Raw genomic sequence first — 25,068 nt, forward strand, 5'->3', positions numbered from 1 at the left:
ACAAAGATCATATAGAGAGTAAAACCATTTCTAGTGATACTTTTTGAAATAGCTGAATATTAATTGTAGGGCTTCTTAAATGAAATTATTTTAAGTGCAAGAGATAATCACAGATTTATAAATATATCAAGACAACATTAATATTTTCCCATCTCATTCACTTTATTTGAAGCTGAGGGCAGAAATTAGTGTTAGTGTTACTGGAAATACACTTTTGTTTGTTACTGAATATGGCATATATAAAGAGATAAGAGATGTACAAAATCTTTCTAATCTATTTTTTCACACAACCAATATTCCTTTGAGGGTAACAATTTTGATCTAACACTCTAGTCTATTAGAAATCTCCATTAGAATTAAATAATGCTGCAATTATAACATGAAATGAATCTTCCAGAGTTTTCCTAAAATGCATAACAAATAAAAATAAATTAATTAATTTAAAAGTGGCTCCATTAAGCCCAGATTCCCTGGTGTCACTTGATATAAAAGAAACATTTATGAAGTGTTTTTTTCCAAAGTTGAAAGCCACTTTAATGATAGAATTGCTCAAGACATAGAGGAAAAAAACATGCAGGCCTTTCTTATACATTTTGTTCACCAAGCTTTTATTTTTCTTTATCTTCAATCCCTAATTTTGGATCAGTTGTGGTATGAAATATTATTCTTCAGAAGCTGAGCACTTTGCCAGTTTATTAATTGTAATACTTCAATCATAGAATCAAATTGATACCCAAGAGTTGGTGCCAGTCATACTGAAATTCTTAACAAATCAAACAACAATAACAACGACAATAAAAGGAAATAAACCATAAACAGGAATATTTGATCATATGTATATGTATACAAGCTATTCCAAGCTAGTAGTTTCCCCAAGAAATTAAGGTCAGTGGAATAGTTTTGGTCATAGGGTCACTGCAATCCAAATGTTCTTTTCAGTTGTTCAAGCCTTTATAATCTTGTTAGGCTTTGCTGTCATCTTCCTTTGACTGAATGATATCATTTGAAACCTTAATTTCTATAGTTTCTGGATTTATGACTTCTTTCCCATTTTCTTCTTTCAAAGGCAATTTTCTGAAATAAAATATAAAAATAGTATATTTATCTCACTCAGATAACTTAAAATGTATTTACAGCATACAAGGAAATATATTGAAAATTACCAAAATTAAGAAAATGGATTCAACAATATTATAAAATAAGAAGAAAATAGTCTGACAATTCTCCATTGTAAATATTTGATATAATGAATGATGAAATATTTATAGATTTAGATGTAATAAGTCATTCATTTCAGGGTAATTCAATTTTGTAGCTACTATTGATACAAAAAATAATATAGAGTTCTGACAATATACAGTTTGAATTCCTTGCCTGACATTTGTCCAACCCTAGTTCAATTCCAGGTACCCTGTAATGGCCCTAAAAATGTCCAGGAGTAAAGTGATCAAGAAGCTAAGAATAAACTCAAAATATCAATGGGTGAGTTTCCTAAACAATTATAAAATGAAAAAGATTTTGCATAGTATTTTTTTTATCATTGTAAAACTTCTGGTTTCTGAAGGGGTGATTATAAAACCCACATTGTAAAGGTTAACTCTACAATACTCAATGTCAATTTGAAATGCACTCTGTCAACTTCAATACTTTTTCAATCTCTAGTAATAATTGAAGGAACTTTTTTTTAGGACACACCTAGTGTTGCTTAGGATTTTACTCTCTGTGCATGCAGGGACCATAGGAAGCAATGGTGATTGAACCAGGGTTGGCAACATATGAAATAAGGAATTTCTACTTTGCAGTATCTCCATGATCCTTCATTTGAGGATTTGGATTGCAATTTTGACTAAAGAGTAGCAATTATTTTTTGTCTAAATAATCCTGCCACTTGTGAGTAACGAGAAGAATTTCTTCAAGAATTAAAAAGTTATTCTTTTTTAAATGGGCATCACACTACAATACTTTGGGGTTGACCAGTGAAAGGTCCGGGCGTCCTAATCTAGCTGCCCAACGCAGAGAAATGAAGAGGCTGAGGCCCCAGCAAATGCTCCAGTAAGTGCTTTATTACTGACCTGAACGGTCCGGGTCAATGTGTGCCCAGAATAGGACAGAGACAAAGACCACGTGGTGGTCTAAGTTCGTTCTTATATACCCTAAGAAAGGGGAGGGAGAAGGGGCAGTGACGACTTCCTTAAGGGTGGGACAGACGCCAAGGTAATACGAGTTATTGGTGGGGCCAAGATAGTGACGACTTCCTTAAGGGGCAGGACATCTGCCAAGGTTGGTGGAGGCGGGGTTGACTTCCCTTTTCACCAGGACTCTAGCAACTGATTCTCGTGGAGTCACACATTACATGCAACTGAATAGAAGACTGTAAGCTAAACATACTCTGTATTACTTCAATGATCTGTAACCTGCAAATAAATTACTTTGTTGAACAATGGAATGATTATTTGATCTGCAATGTCAAATAAGTTTTGCTTCTCTATAAATATATCTGGGAGGGAAAATTAGCTTTGTAAAACAATAACATTTAAAGACATTTCCATGAACAATGCTTAAAGAATAATGTGATAGTTATGGTTTTAATATCAGCTACATTCAACAAGCTATGACTATCAACACTGTTTAATAATTCTTTTGGCTTGAATTATTTATTTTTACTCTATGGACATTTTTTGCACTCATTCATCATTCTCTCAGGTTAGCTAAAATACTTACTAATATCTTAACGGAGCTGTTATAGGTTTAGAAAAGTATAGAGACTTTTGCAATTACCTGCAGCTGAATGATTAGTTTTCCCCTTATCAAGAAAATAAAACTGACACGTTCAAATGTCTGATGAATGGCTAAAGAAGCTGTGATACTTAACCACACACATACATACTCACACACTTAGTTTCATACAACTGCATGAAAATACTAGAATTTATGAGATCATTGTAATGTGGATAAAACTAGAAATTATCATATTAAATGAATTTGTCATAGGCAGAACAAAAATATAATATGATCCCACTAATTTGTGGACTAGAAAAAGAGGAAACAAAAGAACAAAACAGTCCTATACTCTTTGCCCCTAGTCAGATTATGTGGTATATACAGTTCCCTGGAATAAGTTTATTTGGCCTCTCACTCTATATGCCTGACAGAAAATATGGTGACAAGTTGATTGGCAAAAGTCATATTATTATATAATTGCAGGACCTGAGTTCTGTCTTTGTGGAAGGGCATGATATTTAACAAAAGCTTGTCATTTAATTTTTTTAAATACTTATTCCTGGTAATCTATTTCCTTTAAGTAGATTGAAGTAATTGGGCTATCTCACAAATAATTCTTCCATCTGTGGAAACCTCTATACTATCTTTCTAAAAACAAAACTAAAACAAACATATATTTATATACATAACAAAAACCTAGGGAAGAAAGTGTATTGAACAAGGATGACAACCTCTTAATCTGGAATACAAAACAGATTCCCAAGTAAGGAAGAAAGCGATGGGTTGAAATTAAGACCAGGCTAGAGGTGACAGTGCTGGAGGGCTGGTGAGTAACTTTTAACATTAAAATCATATGTATTTACATAATTGTACATTATATTTGATATACTCAATTACATTAATTTTTAAATTAAAAAAGCCTTGAAAAAATAAAACTGTAAATATTTTTACATTATTTGTTTTAGACATACTCATATTCAAATTGTAACTAGTTTTCTGAATATATATTTTTCTGTAAGATTAACTACCTTTTTGAACAACATACTCTTAGAAAGGAAAATTAATATGGGGAAATATAATTCTGTAAACATATAGCTTAGACTATAGATTACCTCTAAAACACACACATGATTTACAAAAAGCTTTAAAAAGAAAACACATTTTGGCATGTAAATTTATTGAATTATCTTAAAATTAGTACCTGTAAATTCACACTACTTATTCTGATATGTTACCTATGACTCAATATTTTTTTCTCAAAATTATATAAACTACATACTCGGGTTCTGTCAGTGGTGTTGTTTCATTTGGCTCATTTACTGGGCTCCCATCTTCATGATTAGTAATTCTTTCATCTTCTGTTCTCATCTCTACTATTGGTTCTTTTGATCCATCTTTCCTAGAAAAAATAAGAAAATAATATATTCATGTAATGTAAATCATGTAATATGGTTCCAGGTAATCTCACCCACACTTAAATAAAAATTATAAAATTAGATTACCTCTATCACTAGGTCTTTTAGGGCTGAAGGGATAGTACAATGACTTATCTTGAATAGGGCCAATTTGCAATCATTCCTTGTCATCCCACATGGTTCTTCAAGCACTACCAGGACTGATCCCTGAGTGCAAAGTCACGAATAAGCCTTAAGCACCAATAGTGTGGCCTCTCAACAAAAAGAATACTATGACTATGGATTTTTTCTCATTAAAATTTATTCTACTATATACAGCATTTTTAAGTAAGAAAAAATATCTTTGGAAGACACTAATAAAAGTATGCTTTTAGTTTTTTAACTTATAAAAAGCTGCTGCTTTATTATTGATTTAAAAAAATTGATAGATTTTGAAAATTATAGCCTTGTATGCTACAATCATAACTACAATCACTTAAGAGTGGCAGAAACTTGATTCCTGATTCTTTCTGATTCTCCAGAAAATCTTTTCGTCTCTAAATAAGGGTAGATATAGTTCTTTCTTTTCTATCAATAAAATGTATTTTTTCTGCTGCATCATTTATATTTTATATTAATTAAATATTTTCATGTTAATTTAAATATTGGTAAGAAAATATTCTTGCCTTTTCTAAATGTTTAAAGAAAAGTTTTGATTTTCTACTAATTTAGAATTATGTTAGCTAGAGGACATATCTGGAGGAGGAAGTAATTTTTCTTCTGAGGACATGAGATAAATTGATTTACATCTTTCTTGTAATTTACTTATCTGATTTTGGAATTAAGGTAATGTTGCCTTTATAGAATGAGTTAGAAGTTTTTCCTTCTGCCACCACATTATAAAAGCATTGCTAAGAAGTAAAATTTATTTATATTTATTTATTTATTTATTTATTTTGGTTATTGAGACACACCCGGCGGTGCTCAGGGGTTCCTCCTGGCTGTCTGCTCAGAAATAGCTCCTGGCAGGCACAGGGGACCATATGGGACACCGGGATTCGAACCAACCCCCTTAGGTCCTGGATCGGCTGCTTGCAAGGCAAACACCACTGTACTATCTCTCCGGGCCTTAGTACAATTTATTTTACACCAAATAATTGATAGATTTCACCATTGAATCCATTAAGTTCTATTACCTTGATATCAGACCTACAACTATAAGGTATATAGAGCGACATGTAGGTATGACACTTCATGACATTGAGACTAAAGGCATCTTTAAGGAGGAAATAGCACTCTCCAAACAAGTGGAAGCAGAGATAAACAGAAGGGACTACATTAAGCTGACAAGCTAATGCACCTCAAAGGAATAGTGCTCCGGATACAAAACCCACCCACAGAACAGGAGAAGGTATTCAGCCAATACCCATAAGATAAGGGGTTAATATCAAAGATATAAAAGACACTGACAGAACTTAACAAGAAAAAAACATCTATCCCCATCAAAAACTAGGAAGAAGAAATGAACAGACAATTTTTAAAGAAGAAATACAAATGGCAGTGCCAGAGAGATAGCATGGAGATAAGGCGTTTGCCTTACATGCAAAAGGTCGGTAATTTGAATCTCATCATCCCTTATGGTCCCCTGAGCCTGCCAGGAGCGATTTCTGAGCATAGAGCCAGAAGTTACCCCTGAGTGTGGCTGGGTGTGACACAAAAACCAAAACCAAAAAAAAAAAAAATACAAAAAAGGAAAATACAAATGGCCAAATGAAAAATGCTCCACATCACTAATCATCAGGGAGATGCAAATCAAAAACGAATATGAGATACCATATCACACCAGAGACTGTCACATATCACATAGAATAAAAACAATTGTTGCTGGAGGAGATGTGGACAGAAAGGAACTCTCATTCACTGCTGGTGGGAATACCGTCTAGTCCAGCCTTTATGGAAAACAATATGGAGATTCCTCAAAAATGGAAAAACTGGAAATTGTTTGTATGGAAAATTTTCAAAAATGGAAAAATCTATACCACTCTAAGGGATATACCCTAGGAACACACAAAAAATTCAAATATCCCTTCCTTGCACCTTTATTCATTGCAGCGCTATTTACATAGCCAGACTCTGGAAACAACGAAGATGCCCTTCAACAGATGAATGGATAAAGAAACTGTGGTACTTATACACAATGGAATATTATGCATCTGTCAGGATAGATGAAGTCATTAAATTATCCTATACATGGATGTACATGAAATTTATTATGCTGAGTGAAATAAGTCAGAAGGAGAGCGATAGACACAGAATAGTATCACTCATCTATGGGTTTTAAGAAAAATAAAAGGCATTTTTGTAATAATTCTCAGAGACAATAGAGATTAGGACTAGAAGGTCCAGCACATGATATGAAGCTCACCACAAAGAGTGGTGAATACAGGTAGAGAAATAACTACATTGACAACCATCATAACAATGTGAATGAATTAGGGAAGCAGAAAGCTTGTCTAAAATATAGGCAGGGAGTTGGGAAGGAGGGAGATTTGGGGCTTTGTCGATGAGAATGTTGCACTGGTAAAGGTGGGTTTTTATATGACTGAAACACAACTACAATCAAGTTTGTAGTCAAGATGGTTTAAATAAAAATATAAAAAATTAAATATTGATTTAATTTCTTGAAGAAATATTTGCTTATTCATATGATCTATTTTTTCTTTAAGTTTTGGTAGGTAGTAAATTTTAAGGTATTTTGCATTTTTAAAATTAAGTTTTAAAGATATTTTACCTACTTATAAATTGTGAGCATAAATAATTTATATTATTCTATAATATATTACTGTCCATAATAATTTTAATTATGTCCTCTTCTTTTACTGATTTTAGTTGTTTGTTTTATACCTCTTTCTTTATGCTTGTTTTAATAGCATTTCAATCCATTATGAGCTGCCTATAAGAAATGATTCCATCAAACCACTGTCACAAATAGCCTAGGTATGTGTACATCTCTTTAATTAATACAATTTAATCCCATCTGATATTTGCTCAGTGATAACATTGTCTATACAGTCTTTATCAGTAATAACCTTGCTGTTAAGCAACATATGGATTTGCATACATTTAGTACTGCAACTATACCTCTAACCACTGTTTTTCCTGGATATCTGTAAGTTGTATTTTTATTTTCATTTCAATAAAATATTTTGAAGTCTCTTTTGAGGTCAAACTTGTACTTGCCTTTGAAGTCTTATGATTTTGTTTTATTTTGTTTGGGGGGTCACATACTGTTGTGCTCAGAGTTAACTAACTCCTGGTGAGGAACATAGAGCTCTGTGGCAAATTCAGGTCAGCCATGTGCAAGGCAAGCACCCTACCTGTTATACTAATGCTCCAGACCCTGAAGTGTGCTACTTCAAATAAAAATAGTTTTTATTTTTCACCTATCTCATTAATAATATCTTCTCAATTATTTTATAACTTGCAAGAGAACATCACATTTCAGGTTTTCTAATTTTATAGGAAGTGTTTTATTAAACTATAGTTTTTAATCCTAATAATTCCCTAAAATTATATGGAATTATATAAAATTATATAGAATTATAGGGACTATGCATTGTGATATCATTAAAGGAAGTTGATTTTAATTTTTTATTAGATTCAGTTACTTGATAATGTTATTACTTTTAATCATTTTCTTGGGAGTTTTATAAGTACTAAAATAGTTTTCCTTTGAGAGAGAATAAGTAAAAATCTACAACTATAATAGTAGGTGCATATATTTCTCTTTGTGATTATAAGAGTTATTTACTTATGCTTTGATATTCTCTTGCTAGAATAATAATCCATATTTTGAGTGAAATATCTGATACCAAAACAAATGTATACAGTCTCTGTTTACTATATAACCAAAAAAGTGTGTGTGTGTGTGTGTGTGTGTGTGTGCTGTTGCAAAGAAGCTGATAATTTCTGATCCTTGTGAAAACCACTCTATAAGTGTGGGTATTATTCTTGGCATTATACCTTCAGTATTATCCCTGATAACAAAATGACAATAAAAATAACATTATTAGGGGGACTGGAGAGGTGGCACTAGAGGTAAGGTGTCTACCTTGCAAGCTTAGGACGAACGTGGTTTGATCCTCAGCGTCCTATATGCTCCCCGCCAGCCAGGGGCGATTTCTGAGCACATAGCCAGAACTAACCCCTGAGTGTCAACAGGTGTGACCCCCCCATAAAATAATAAAATAAAATAAAATAAAAAAATAAAATAACATTATTGGTAAGGTAAAAAATAACATAGTAATGTCTCTTTGTAGAACTCACAGATTAAGAATTATATAATGCTTTTCCTTGTCTATTATAGCATTGCTTACACTACCAATATATTTTTAGGTTCACACTACTAGGGTTTTATCAGCTTCCTTCCATGTTTAATTTATATTTCTTTATTCTGAAGTGTCTTTCTTTTGGATAATATATTACTTATGATCTCTTTCAATCTATGTTTTCAGTTTTATGTTTTTACCATCAACATTCATAAAAACCTCAGATAGTATTTATCATGTTTATTATATGTATTACCAATTTGCCTTTGATTGTCTTATTTACTGGAAAAAAGACTTCTATGACCTTAGTTAAGCAATTCTCTAATTCTATTCTTAGCATATGATTTTATAATAATGTATTTTACTGATCTCTCTAGACATTGCAAAATCTATTTTTATCAAGTCTTATTTGACATTTAATAAACATTCCTCTTTTAGTTTCTACTAAAATGCCTTTAATATTAGAGATCTTTTTCTTTTTCTTTTTAAAAAAATAATTTAAGCATAATGGTTACACATATGTTCATAGTTGGGTTTCGGTCATAAAATATACACCCCCCACCCTTGCTGGTTTTGGTTTTGGGCCACATTCAGCAATGTTCAGGGGTTACTCCTGCCTTTGAACTCAGAAATAACTCCTGGCAGGGTTGGGGGACCATATGGGATGCCGAAAAGACAGCCAAATGCAATGCAAACACCCTACTTGTTGTGCTATGGCTCTGGCCCCCAAGATTAGAGATTTTGTTATTCAGACATATTGAGTTTATTAGTAATTTGAGCTGCAAATATATTTCCAGGAGTAAGCTGCTTTTCTTGAAAAAGGTAGACCTAAGTTTTACACTCAGTATCACATATGTCTTCCCTCCCGCTGAGTCCTGCCAGAAGTGATCTCTTAAAACACATTGTCTTTCTTGCATTTCAGCTGTTTTAAACTTTTAGAAAATTAAAACTAAGACATTTTAATATAGAACTTATAACTTTTTAAAATAATTTTTAATACTTTTGATATTTTAGCAGCGCTAACCTACTATTTCTGGTCCTATGTTCAAGAGACCAAATTCAAGAGCAAGAGATCAAATTAGGAATTGGTACATGCAAGGAAGGCACCATAACTCCCGTATTGTCTCTCCAGATCTCAGACAGATGGCTTTTATTACTGGCATGTGTTTTTCATAAAGTCTAAATTTTGATAAAGACTTTCGTATTTCCCAGTTATTGTATTTGGAGTGTTGTAAATTGGAGTTTAAATAAGTAACTATTTAATTAATGTTATTACAAGTAATTTTTTGGAAATATAATTAATATTATAGATATTGAGTTATCAATCATTAAACATTTGATAAAATATGCTCTAAGAATGCAAATTTATTTAAAGTAAACTTTAATTTAAGTATGACCCAAATAATAATGAATACTATATAATTTTAAAATCTTTCTTTTTTGCATTGGCTTTATTTATGCAATATAAATCTCTTTAGAATACAAGATCTAAATCTATAAATAATTCACTTTATAAAATACTAAATATTATCGTTTGTGATCATATGTAAATCCTTTGTCAAAATGCTTAGATTCATGTTTAAAAGCAATTATAAATACAATAAAACATATTATTTATATATTATTTCTCATGCACATTTTATGTTATATTTTAGATATTTTATATATGTACAATTTTTAATTTTAATAATAGGTTTTTCTAAAATTATTTAATTTTTTCTCAATTTTTGACTTGTGACACATGTTTATTAACATAGAATAAACTATGTGTCTTCATCCTCCCAAGTCCTAAAGGTTAATTAAACTCAGAATAAAATAAAAGGAATGGGCCTGGAGAGATAGCACAGCGGCATTTGCCTTGCAAGCAGCCGATCCAGGACCAAAGGTGGTTGGTTTGAATCCCGGTGTCCCATATGGTCCCCTGTGCCTGCCAGGAGCTATTTCTGAGCAGACAGCCAGGAGGAACCCCTGAGCAATGCCGGGTGTGGCCCAAAAACCAAAAAAAAAAAAAAAAAAAAAAAAACGAAATAAAAGGCATATAAATGTACTTCAGTTTTTTTTCTTTTGCATATGGTCACTAACATGTTGTTATAAACAGGAAGTTTCTTTATTAATTGTTTATTCCCAAAGTCCGGTAAATGAGTCAGCAATTCTTGGCTCTACCTCAAATCTATACACATTTATAAATAATACTACAACTACATTGATACAATAAACCATAATTTATTACTTGAAGTATAAGATGATTTTATCTGTTCACCTTAATGGTTTATTTTTTCCATTACCTTTACCAATATAGTAGACATTTTTCACAAATTGCACAGTAATATCTTAAATGTCTTCCATCAGATTTATATGACTTTATAACAATTTTTAACTTCGACCCATAATAATTTGCTTCTTTGGTACCTAGATAGTTTTCAAAATTTGGTCTTTATAGTCATCTCCCTTTCTGGCTCACTTCCACTTATTTCATTTGTCTATGAACACTCCAAATTAATTCCTGCCCTAAGAATTTATATATTTATAAATATACATAGCATGAGTACACATGCCTTGTATAAAACCAACTCAAGTTCAATTCCCTAAACCTTACAAGATTCACCTGACCATCATCAGTGATGATCCCTCAACACAGAGCCAGGAATACACCTGAGTAACACTATCTGCAGCCTAGAAACAAATAAATAAACAAATTTAATAAATTCTAACATTTAATGATGTATAAATAAAATATTATGTTATCTTAGTGTACTATTATTTTGGGATACAAAAATGTGACTGTGTGATGGAGAAATGTGATAAAAATTGAATATGATTACACAAATTAAAGTGTTAGAAGGAAGTGTTCAGTATGAAAGTTTTTTCATTGTTTTCAATATTTGAAAATTTTCATATTTAGTGTTAGAAAATCTAAAGTGATTGCCTATTAGACTGAAGAAATTATATCCTTAAAATAAAAATTTTGACTTCCAATTGTAGTATACAATGTATTTGTGTGTAAAATAAATCATGTACATAAAATTATATATGGATGAGTAAAGACATATGTAGATATATATGTATAATATATGTAGAAGAATATATTAAAGGTAAATATGCTTTTCTGTACTAAAATCCTTTATGAAATATATTTTTTTCAAATATTAGAAATCTATCCAACAACCAATACTTAATTATAGATTTTTAATTATTCTTATACTTAGAAAAATAATTTTCTTTTTCTTTTATTTTTTTGGCTACACCCAGCTGCTCTCAAGGGTTACTCCTGGTGCTGTACTCAGAAATCACTCCTGGCAGGCTTGGAAACCATACTGGATGTGGGGAATCTTACACGGGTTAGTCTCTGTCGGCCAAGTGTAAGTCAAATGCCCTACCGCTGTGCAATTGCATCAGCCCTGCTAGCAGGGTAATTTTCTACAAAATTTAGAAAACTCAGAACGTATCACATAGTAATACATTTTTGTTTTGTTTGGGGGCTATAGCCAACTGTGTTCAGGGCTTACTCCTGGCTCTATGCTCAGCAATCACTTCTGATGACCTTCAGGGACCATATTAGGTACCACATAACCGAAGTCATCCTCATGGAAGGCAAGTGCTCCCTATTGTATAATAACTCCCCCAACCTATAAAAGATTTTTGTTCAATTTTAAGACATATGTGTCATCATCTATTACACATTGGGATATGTATATAGTTGGAATAAGGTAATAGTTCACAAAATTTACCTAAAGTTTTAATTTTTTATTATTATCAATTTTGATTATTATCAATGCCTTTTATCCATTTAAACTATAGGAATACAGAAATTACAAATACCATTTTATGCTTTTCTATAAACTTTAAATCAAGATGGAAATTTCTTTGTGCATATCCCATTTTAATGGTGATCTTTAATAGTTTGTTTTCATTTATTTGGTTTTATGAGATCTTGTTTAGATGCACATATACATTTATATGTATATACATGTGATAGATACATAAAGCAATAATGAAGTATCCATATTCAAAATCTACTAAAATCTAGTAAAAAATCTACTCCTTACAGACAACAAATTCACTAAATAAGCACTCAGTCTTGATAAACACTTTCATGTAAGGTGATGCAGATATTGCTACTCACAAATATGCAGCTTTTCCTTCTTCTAGTTCTTTGCTTTTGCCACTGGAGCCACTTTTCTTCCCACACATTCTCCTTGTGATGCACATCAATAGTCCACATTGTCGAATAAAGAAACAACTGACATCTGTTACCACGAGGATTAGCAAAAGTGCAGCGACTCCCAGGCCAATGACAGCTCCAAGACCAAGTCCATTAAAAAGAGTGTCTTCCAAAAAAAAAAATTAAACCTCAATTTAGGATATACTAGAAAATGGTTTTAGAAGTAATCTTATCTAAGAAATATGCAACTGAAACACAGCATACACACTAGACACTAGTAGGCTCTGATTTAATAATCTTTGGTAGTTTAACTCTGATTTTCAAATAATGTTTAAAGTATCTTATATGTAATTATTAGAAATTTTTTCAAACTTTCTTTAGAAAAGTATACCTTGAGTAACTTACCTTTTAATTTAATTCTTGAGTCCCTGGAATCTATTATGAATATTATCATATTACTAAATATACTCCATCAAAGATCGAGTCATTAATAACTCATCAATTTATAATTTATTTTATTTATTTATTTTTGTTTTTGGTTTTTGGGCCACACCCATTTGACACTCAGGGGTTACTCCTGGCTAAGCGCTCAGAAATCGCCCCTGGCTTGGGGGGACCATATGGGACGCCGGGGGATCGAACCGCGGTCCTTCCTTGGCTAGCGCTTGCAAGGCAGACACCTTGCCTCCAGCGCCACCTACCCGGCCCCTAACTCATCAATTTATTAAAAGAAAAAAAGAATAAAAAATTGTTGTGTATGAAATACCAAATAAATGTTCTATATGAAATTATTTTAACATTGTAAGTGATTGTTCTTTTCTTTTCAGAGAATGCATTTTAAAACACTAATTTTTATTTAAAAATACTAGTTTTAAAATACTAATGCATTTTCAAATACTACTATTATTTTTCAAATCAAATTTCAAAAAATATGTTTTACTTGTATTTTTTCTATATAGTAGTGTGACAATTCATTTTAGAAGATAGCCAAACCATAGTATTGTTATGGTATTAGTGATCTTTCTAAAATTATATCATGATCTCTCTGTTCCTCAGCCTCTGATCCCAAGAAATCCTGGAAGTCATGCAGTTAATATTCATAAAAGAGATGGCTGGGAATAGGATACTTTAAGTTGATTGAAAAAATATAAATGGCAAGAAATGCTACGAAGAATCAATATAAACTAAATTGTCCCCAAAGGTAACATTTCATGGTTATGCTAAGAAAGATAAGTTAGAAAAAGAATATCTTTAACAAGAGAATCAGAAGATTTCACTGATACCTGGAATTTTAAAAATGCTAACAAAACGAAGAGACTAACATTTGTCAACAAATGGTAATGATTGGAGAAGGGGACAGATGTAAGAGAAAATGGAAAAGAAGTAGCTTTAGATGATGTTAAAATTATGGTGGTCCAAATCTATGTATCTATGTATCTATGTATTTATGTATGTATGTATGTATCTATCTATCTATCTATCTATCTATCTATCTATCTATCTATCTATCTATCTATCTATCATCTATCAATCTATCTATCATCTATCACCTATCTATCTACCTATCTATCCAATCTTTCTAAAATATATATATATATATATATCCAAATGGTATATCAAAATAAAATTAAAGAAACAAAATATAATGAATGAGCATATGAATATTATGTATGAGCAGGTGAGTGAGTAGATTATTCTATTCTAATAGTATCTATAGGAAAATAAGCACAAATAAAGTAAAGATTAATTTATGTTAATCAAGGTATCTAAAGTGAAAAAGATAACATAAAACTTTGATAAGATAAGTCAAAATAAATCTTTACTCATTTAATATCAATGTCCTAATTGTGTACTCAGAAACTGGTATGTTCTCAAGTGACAGATATGTAAAAACCCAGATGCAAGTCTGGATTTCAAGAAAGATGTCTTATGCTAAATACACTTATACTCTTATATAAGCATATATACACACATGTTTATATATAACATAAGAAAAATATTTTCTAAGATTGAGTCAGTGAAAATACTTAAAATTTTTGATGTAATTTATAAAATTGTTTTATTATAATTTGTCTTTTTGTTTTGTTTTGTATTTTGGGTCACGTTTGACAGTGATCAAGGGTTATTCCTGATTCTATTCTCAGGGATCACTCCTGTTAGGGCCTAAGGTACCATCTGTAGTGCTGGGGATAGAATCTAGGTCAGTGGTATACAAGGAAAATCACCCTACTATATAGTCATTGAGGTAGCACAGTAAGAATATTTTTTTCTTTTTTTTTTTTAATTTTTAATTATGAAAACAAAGGTACAAAGAAAGAGGACAAGGTAAAGTTACAGTGGAAGGACAATCACCCATAACATAATTCTCAGAAGTCCCCTTGCTGATATCTTAACTTTGAAATTTCAGCCAAAGAACATTAAGATAAATAAGACAGAATCCATGTACAATTACTTTGTCCCTCAAGTCCCCAGATTGTAACACATTATAATATTTCTTAACAGTACACAAAGCAATCTAAAGCCATAAAACTTACGTAACTCCTTAGACATTACAGGCATAGTATTTTCTTACATTTCCATATACATGCATATTAGCTTACGTTAACCTCAAATTTTAAGTGAGTTCTTTTTAAAGATTAGAGTCAAAGGAGCACAGTAAAAATGGCGCTAGAGTGGCAATTGTTGTTTGCATAGGCCCACCAAAATATGAGGGACATGGAAAGAAATAACCCTGGCCTAAGTACAAAGAGACCCCACCCATAAAGTTTCCTGGCATAAGACCAAGTCTAGGCTTCAGGCAAGCTAGATCGTCCAATCCAATACATTGTCTGTAGTGCCAACACACTTTTATTTTTCACACAGTCTCTGTTTTTGGTATCATGTTTCTGTATTAAAGATCCTGGAATCTGCATATCTCACATTGAAGTCAGGATGTGGAGCATCCTCTCCTTTCACCTCACAATCAAAGGGCAATGCAGAGAGCCCTGTCCTGTCAGCAGGTCGTTGTCGTTGTTAAGTCTTCTCAGTGTCAAGGGAAGTCTCTTTTGAGCAGGTCAAAGTCTGAGCAGTGTAGGTCTTCCGTGGTAGAGGATTGCTTCCAGGTGATGTTATAAACCAGCCTGGATGTTTCGTGGATGACTTCCCTGGTTTAGGGGAGAATGGATTATGCCCTTTCTTCTGAGGTCTGTGCCAGGTCGTTATGTCAATGTTCAGGGTGTAAGGTCCCTCTGCACTACAAGATTTGTGTGTTCCAATCTCTATTAAATAGGATCTTATTTGTATGTATAGTATTTTCCCATTTTAATGTGCCTATGCAAATAAGAAGCAATGCCACGTGGTGTTATTGGCGCATATGGGGGGCATAAGAACAATTACAATGATTCCCATGACATGGTTCAATCATAAGCATTAAACTGGGGGACTCTTCCACCAAAATTCCTTGTTAAACAGCTCAAAAAGAGAAGATAAAAAGTGGTTAGAATCATCACTGTATAAGAAAAAATTTAGTAAGAATTATAGCTGTCCAAAAAAAACCACAAAATATTCTAAAGAAATACGTGTCCATTTTATGTATCTTGAAACAATTTGGGGTTGTCACACACAATGCACATCTTTGGACTGTGATTAGGATTGTACACTACTGAAGTTAAAAAGAGTAATGTAGGTTAGTGATGTTTGAGAGGGGGTTAGAGAGTTAAGGAGTAAAAAAGAGCTTTGTATGGGTGTGGGAAAGGGCAGAATACAAAATAAACATTCTGTATATGCAAAACATAACATAAGAATAAGGAATATTCTGAATACATGAAGTACATGAAGTATGCGCAGGGGCTCATGCCCCCGCGCGGTTCTGTAGTTTTTGGATGCCTAGGGAGGAATTTCTTCCCCCCTCCCCCCAGGGCCCGATTAACCAGGCGTGGCCTTAAAGACCCACCAGGTTTGGGGGGACCTTGGTCCCCTGGACTAGGTGGTCAGCCCAGGGGGCCTGTGGCTAGCTGTCCTGCCCAGAGCCCCCAACATACCAGGCAAAGACCCAGAAATCCTGGCATGCGGAGTGTTCTGAGCCCAGCTGTGTCTCTGTAGTTTTTGGATGCCTAGGGAGGAATTTCTCCCCCCCTCCCCCCAGGGCCCAAGTAACCAGGCGTGGCCTTGAAGACCCACCAGGTTTGGGGGGACCTTGGACCCCTGGACTAGGTGGTCAGCCCAGGGGGCCTGTGGCTAGCTGTCCTGCCCAGAGCCCCCAACATACCAGGCAAAGACACCCAGAAATCCTGGCATGCGGAGTGCTCTGAGCCCAGCGGAGCCTCTGTAGTTTTTGGATGCCTAGGGAGGAATTTCTCCCCCCCTCCCCCCAGGGCCCGATTAACCAGGCGTGGCCTTAAAGACCCACCAGGTTTGGGGGGACCTTGGTCCCCTGGACTAGGTGGTCAGCCCAGCCCATAAGTTAAGTTTATGGTATTAAAATACAAAATTACTTTACTGTGCTACCATAACAGTGCTTAAGGTCCTTCAACACTGTTCAGTTTTGAGAATTCTAGTAAATGTCTATTAAATTATAACCTTAAATATATATCACTACCATTAGATATTTAGTTCATTTTTCTGCAAATTGACAATAACATATTTAGATTCATTGTATCCTTCCTGGAAATTTGTTTTCTTGACTTGCTCAGATTAGAAAGATAACAAATAGAATATATTTGTGATATATTTCTCTGAGATTTTGCCTAGGCAATTTCATGGTTTCTTTGTTATACAATACTGAGATCACCTGTTTGACATGCTATTACAAATGAAAATGTAAGTACTGAATTACATTTTTAAGCAAGGCATGTATTTGCTTGCAACTTATTTACTCAATGCTGTAGGAGAAATAATATTTTATCTCTCTTTCAGAACCTCTGTTAATTATCAAATTTTAAATATATACTGGTACTCTGATTATGTACTAGATTTTGTTAACTGATATAAAGAGAAATTAGTTTTAACAGGCCAATTCAACTATAACATGAATTCCCTTTAAGTAATAAATTTAAAATATGCATTTTTGAAACTTGACAATGTGGGTTTTTTTTGTCAATTATATATGAGATTATAAATATATTAGAAAAACTAATGCCTCATGCTGTGGAAATAAAATATCATGTCACCCTGGCATAGCATATGGTTTCTGAGACTAGAGTTTTGTTAAGCACTGAGCACTTGTAATATGATCCCAATTCACTCATACAAAATTTATCAACTTAATTCAAATTATTTTGGGAATTAGAAATTATTTCAAATCGAATGTTTCTTAACTTTTTATATTTTAAATATGAGATTATATACTATAATATTCTACTTCAAATAAACATAAATTTTCTTTATATCTTATTACAATATACTAATCAAAAGTCGAAACTCAGGAAAGGTGGTTAAATGTACATATCTGATTAAGCACCAGCCCTTTTATTATTCTAATATCTCTATCTCCAGGATATGGAGAAGCCATTATTTTCCCAATTTACTTAAGGTCTTTTATTTTCAAATACAGCCCTTGGCAATGCACTCGGACAATCAATGATGCTAAATTAGGTTAATTAATTCCTGATTTAACCTTATAATTTTTTTTAAATATGAATATTCTTGATTTGCGCTTAAATACTAAATATGAGAAGAGAAAATTTTGGTCCCATAATCTTATATTGCATATCCCTGAAAAAAATCAAAAATTATTTTAAGACTTGTTACTTTATAATAATGGAGCTATTTATGGAAAGGACTCAAATTAGGTCAGTGATTTTGGAGCAATTGTGAGTGTAATAATTTACCTAATACATGGAACATGTTGACAACACTATGTAGAAATTTTCAAAGGCTTGGCAATTAGTTTCCCCTTCATCATAGTGGTAACATAGGTAGTAGTGTTATAATTAACAATAATAATGTTATACAAGACTGCTAATAGTGGTAGGAGTGTTATAATAAAAATAATATAATATAACACTACCAATATTACTACTATGATAAAAAGTTGTCAATGTGTTTGATAAATTATTACACTCACTATAAACTTTCCCCAAATCATTGAACTAATGTGAGTTGTTTCCATAAATAATTCTATTATTATTGTTATTGTTATTATTATTATCATCATCTGAAGTTAAGATAGCCTGTAATTGTATATCTGAGTAACAACCTACAGAGAAATAGTATTCCTTTGTAAGATTAGGTCAATTTTTTTCTCTAACTGATGGTTTTTTTTTGTTAGCTTTTAAATGGTAAATAATTCATTTGTGACCTTTTTAGCATTAAACCAGAATATTGATCTGTTTCATTTCCAACAATAGAAAATACTAATAGAAACATATTTGTAATACACACCGTGATGGATGATGGAGAAATATTGATGCTATTTTTTCTAGGAAAAACAAAATTATACCACTTTGGTTTATTATTAAAATTCTTGAATGCTACTAAAGTTATGTTACTTAAAAACAAAATACACTAATGCCATTGTAGATAACACATATAGACATAAAAATAAATGTGAAAGATAGTTTATTCATAACATGTGCACATCCAAAGTTATATTTCATTTTAAGTTATATCTAGAATAAGATTTAGTGATCATACTTCTCATAGTTCATGATTTTGTATGATAACTATAAAACTAAGCAGAGCATTTTTGTTTCCAGTTTATTTAGTAAGTACTATTTGTATTGTTCACAAATCAAATACATAATTTATACTTAAGAATAAAAACTATTTCTCAATGACAAGTAACAAACATTTTTTTAAAATGGTATATTTAATTACAACTAAAATAAACATGAATAATTTAAAATTTATATTTTCTTATTTTAACTTTTCAGCAAACAGCCACAGTGGTTTATACTTTTTAGTATGTGTTCAGAAAATCAATACCTTCTGATCTAGTCTGCTTGAAGAAAACATTGAAAACCAGAGGTACTGTGAAGATAGTTGCTTATTAAGTATCTTGATACTAGATCTTAAATAAAAGCTAGTTAGCATCAAGTTTTTTGCATTTTACTCCTGTGAGAAGTCTACATTTTACTTTTTAAATTAATCATAAAAGATAAATAGATAAATAAAGTAAATATAGCACTTAAAATCACTTATGTAAGATTGGTTGATGAGAATTTATACTTTTATAACTCTGATGGAATAGAATGTTTCACTCTACATCATATGGTACAATTCTAGTATCTCTCCACCACTATTTATAATTTTCTGTAAGAAAATGAGCAACATCATTTTCCTATACTAGAATAATAATTATATAAATATAGGTAATAAAACAAATTAGAGCTTAAGAAATAGTACACCAAATAGGACAACTTCTTGGGACATGATTGACCTGAATTCTAACTCTGGTCTTTGCTAGGGTGAACCAGTATTCAGAGTTAAGAGAAATCCTTGAACACTGCCAGTTGTAGCAACTCCACAAATAAAATATCAAAAAAGCAAATTATTAACCTATGTTTTCGTTAGGAAACATCTTATCAATGATCTTTGGTGATAACTTTTACTGTTCCACAGAAAATAATTTATATTAAAATTCTATTATAATATATTGTGATTCAAAAACTCCTTTTGTTGTACTTTGTATTTTTGAAAACAAAAATGAGAATCAATCTCTGGAATATTTTTACTGTTGATTTTTATTAATAATTTTTTTAAGCACCTGGGTTTGTTTCTGTAATATTGTTATTTTGGAGCAATACCTTGTGGTATTCTTGGATTATGCCTGGATCTGCATTCAGTGATCACGCCTAAGGATTGCAGCGACTAGATGGGCACCAGATTTAGAACCAGATTTAGACTATATGGGCACCAGATTTAGACTATATGGACACCAGATTTAGAACTTGTGTGGGCTATAATTAAGGACAGCTCCCTAGCTGCTTAACTATCACTCTGCCCCCTCTGTACTTTATCATATGCAACTCACATATCTAAAAAATTCTAAAATTGACCAAATATGTGTATGCCAATGAGATTTTGATGATTTCTCCAGTGAAGTCATTCTTCGAAGTATGTTCATAGCAGCAATATTCACAGTAGCAAGAATCTGAAAATGAACCAAGCGCCTGAGAACAGATGAGTGAGTTAGGAAACTGGTACATCAACAAAATGGAATACATCTACACAATGGAATGCAGCTGTTAGTAAACAGAAAAGCATAAAATTTGCTTATACATGGATAGATATGGAGAATATTATGGTGAGTAAAAAGAATCAGAGGGGGAGGGATAGATAGAGAATAATCACAGTCATTTGTGAGGTATAAAAAATAAGAGAGTATGGTATTAATATCTGGAGACAACAAAGATGAGCGCCAGGCAGATAAGTCCATGTTAAGAAGTTTGCCATAAATATCAGGAGATTGCATGTAGGCCAGAGAAGGGATGAGTTAAGACAATGATTGTTGAAAATGATCATTGGAGAACTGGACACTGAAAGGAGTTAAAGTGATATGCATAAAAATTAGTAAAAATAATGAAAACTACAGTGTCTAAAAGGAAATGAAAAGGAGGAGAGACGGAGATATAGAGGAAGAGAGAGAGGAAGAAAAACATCTGACACAGAGGAAGGCTGAGAGGCAGGGGTGGGGCAATGAGAACATTGGTGGCAAAAATGTGCACTGGTGAAGGATTTTTTCCATTTTGTGTGTTTGTTTGTTTTTAGTCACACCTAATGATGCTCAGGGGTTACACCTGGCTATGCATTCAGAAATTGCTCCTGGCTTGGGGAACCATATGGGACACCAGGGGATTGATCTGCGGTTTATTCTAGGCTAGCGCTCGCAAGGCAGACACCTTATCGCTTGCGCCATCACTCCAACCCTGGGTTTAAACATTTCATGACTGAAACTTAGTCATCAACAATTTAAAATTGTGAGCATAAGAATGAACTGTATTATAAAAAAGCTTGTAGCCAATCTTTAAATGAACTAATTATTTTTAAAGTAAAATTTACAATATTGGTAAGTGCTTGAGCTATTGGTGTAATTTTTATTGTATAAAATGTGTTATTCTACTAAATCACTGAAAAATTTTAAATACATTTACTACATTTGGTGATAATAAATTTTCAATATACAGTATTATATTTATAAAACATGAGTCATTTTTCTGAATGTACAACCGGCTGTTTCACAGGGCTAACTCCTAACTCTGCTAAGGGATTGATTTGGGGTCTGCCTCATGTTCTATCTGGCCCCAAATTATTGTTTCATTTTGATTCTTTAACTATTATTATGTTCAAATATTTCTTAGTGTATGTGTATGAATTTTTTTCCAAATATATAAGACTTAGAAACTTGTGAAAGATATGAGGGTAACAATGTAAATTAGATACTCCAAACAAGTTGTAGATATTTTCATAATTCTAAATATAATAGGAAGATAAAGTAAAATTAGAATAGCTTTTTAAGAAACCTTTGGTATGAATCAGGGCTCTACTGTATAGAATATGTTTTTCTGATCGGGTATGTTTATTTCTGTGTGTATATATATATATATATATATATATATATATATAATGATGCTCAGGGGTTACACCTGGCTATGCATTCAGAAATTGCTCCTGGCTTGGGGAACCATATGGGACACCAGGGGATTGATCTGCGGTTTATTCTAGGCTATATATATATATATATATATATATATATATATATATATATATATATATATATATATATATATATAGGTTTTTGGGCCACACCCGGTAACGCTCAGGGGTTACTCCTGCCTATGAGCTCATAAATTGCTCCTGGCTTGGGGGACCATATTGGATACCGGGGGATCGAACCACGGTCCATCCAAGGCTAATGCAGGCAAGGCAGGCATATTACCTCTAGTGCTACTGCCTGGCCCCTGTTTATATATATTTTTATTCTTCCTGGAGAACACAGTTTCATGAGCAACACTTGCACATAAAATTTGTGACATAAATCAACACACATATGTTTATAAACACACACACACATATATATATATATACTTTTATGGAGATGTAAACATGAATTATGAGTAGACCGAGAACATTTCTGAAGTTTGCTTAATCTAAGATGGTCACAAAACAACACACTAAAATGTATATCAGAATTTCATAGATTTTTGTGACTAACTTTTTAAGACTAATAAATTACTTCTTTACAAGACTTATTGAAGTTTTATTGAATTAGTGTGAAACTATCAAAGTAGTTTAATATGTACTAAATATCATTCATTGATATTAATCTGTAGATATATTATATAATATGTCTAATTCCACAAATATACATGAAGCATGAGTTCTCAGAATAAAATCTCATTTATCCTATACCAATATATACAAAGAAACACAAGGATAAACTTTTTATATTAGCCAAGGGTAAAACACTAATAGTAATAACTTTTGCTAGAATTATGACCATCTTCATGTATTACAAAAAATGATGATCGACTAATGCATTTAGAAAAAAATATCACATTTAAAAAATCAATAAAACAACAAACTATAATTGGAGATGGAACAATCATATAGCAGCTAGGCATTAGCCTTGTATGCAACTGAATTGGGTGCAATCTGAGGCACCTAATATGGTACCATGATATTACCAGAATGAATAAATGAGTGCATAGCCAAGAATAATTGACCATCACTGGGTGTGGGTCCAAACAACAAAAAAAATCAAAGCACAACACTTCTTGCTTCACTTTGTTGACTAATTTTTTAAGTTCTTATTAAAATATACATTTTTCTGGAATCTTCACATCTTCAAAGAAAACCAAACTACAAGGGGCCAGAGATATCATGGAGGTAAGGCGTTTGCCTTGCATGCAGATGGACGGTGGTTCAAATCCCAGCATCCCCTATGGTCCCCAGAGCCTGCCATGAGTGATTTCTGAGTGTAGAGCCAGGAGTAACCCCTGAGCACTGCTGGGTATGACCCCCCCAAAATAAGATAAATAAAACAAAATACAATAAAACAAAGCAGAGTAAATATTTGAGAGTAAGCTTTAGACCTGGTCAATAAATTCATCTTACAGAATATATTTCATAAATCTTAATTTAAAAATAGGAATATTGAACATTAAACATAACCACAATATTCCTCATAGTAAATTGAAGCATTGTACTTCTTGATTGCCTACTTACTAGTTGACAAAAATTTATATTTGGGGCCGGGAAGGTGGCGCTAGAGGTAAGCTAGCCTTGCAAGTGCTAGCATAGGACGGACAGAGGTTCAATCCCCTGGCATCCCATATGGTTCCCCCAAGCCAGGGGCAATTTCTGAGCGCATAGCCAGGAGTAACCCCTGAGCGTCAAATGGGTGTGGCCCAAAAACAAAAAAAAAATTTTATATTCGTCACTCCTTTATAACTGTGTATAGCAATGTTTTATGAATACAATGCTTTCTCTCATCTACAGGAACACCAAACCTGAGAAAATCTGAACTAGGTAAGAGTTGGTTTTGGTCTCTTTGTTTTGTTTTATTTTGTTTGTTTTGGGCCCTACCTGGAGGCACTCAGGGGTTACTCCTTGATCTGTGCTCAGAAATCGCTCCTGGCAGTCTTGGGGGACCATATGTGGTGCCTGGGATTGAACTTAGATCTATCCTGGGTCAGCTGATGAGCAAGACAAAATGCCTTACCGCATTTATATAAATGCCATGAATATACATTTTAAATATTTACAAAAACAATTCTAAATTTTTATTTTATAATGTTTGAGATCCTGACTGCCAGATATCCCTTGGAGATATCATATAAAATTTAAAAATATTGATATTCAGCCCATTATAAATTTTCTTCTGAAGACTGAAATCTTGAAACCATCGAGTAAGCTGAGTAGAATGTAATACAATTTCCTCTACTCTATTTAAAACTGTTCTCTCCTATATCATGATTGAGAGCCGCCTGCAGTTATGTTTTTAGTATGCATTTCTGCATTGAAAAACTCATTTAATTTTGATTCATATTTAATTTCACTACTTTAAATACATTTTTAACATGTGAGGTTTCCAATGTTGTTCAATACTCGTCTAAAGGTATTAATTAGAAAATAGGAATGAAGTCACTGCAAATTACATCAGCAAGGATGATTAAAATACCATTTTCTGTTCCTTCAAATAAATAAATACCAAAGCTAGGAATACTTATAATTTGTATTATTCTTTTCCTCTATATTCCTTTATTGTAATGCAGAGGAAATATCAAGTACTTCCTTCAAATATTTTTCTTTTGAATAAAGAAATTTTAATTATGTAGGTGTACATTACATAAAAATATAAAATATAGTTGAGAAAAAGTTAAAAATACTAAAGTAGGTAGAGAAATCAAACAAAAAGTGATGGCAACTCTTATTTGTTTTTGTTTTATCTGTGATATTATTTGGTGAATCTTCTTATGATTTACACATTTCAATTGGATTTTATAAAATCTGGCATTATTATTTATGTTCCTTATTGATAACT

The 25,068-nt window shown here is 32.4% G+C and overlaps 1 protein-coding gene across 1 annotated transcript in view; it reads right to left on the bottom strand.

Moving 5' to 3' along the window:
• Positions 1–842: 842 nt before the first annotated feature.
• NCAM2 (neural cell adhesion molecule 2) overlaps positions 843–25,068 on the bottom strand; it is a 424,349-nt gene continuing 400,123 nt past the window's right edge. The window contains exons 16-18 of the mRNA XM_049785726.1: positions 12,567–12,771; positions 4,001–4,120; positions 843–1,074 (exon numbers count right to left, since the gene is read on the bottom strand). Of these exons, the coding sequence (XP_049641683.1) occupies positions 963–1,074; positions 4,001–4,120; positions 12,567–12,771 (437 nt within the window). The 3' untranslated portion in view covers positions 843–962. The remainder of the gene's footprint in view (positions 1,075–4,000; positions 4,121–12,566; positions 12,772–25,068) is intronic.

Source organism: Suncus etruscus, chromosome 13 (genome assembly GCF_024139225.1).
Source record: "Suncus etruscus isolate mSunEtr1 chromosome 13, mSunEtr1.pri.cur, whole genome shotgun sequence".
Lineage (NCBI taxonomy): Eukaryota > Metazoa > Chordata > Mammalia > Eulipotyphla > Soricidae > Suncus > Suncus etruscus.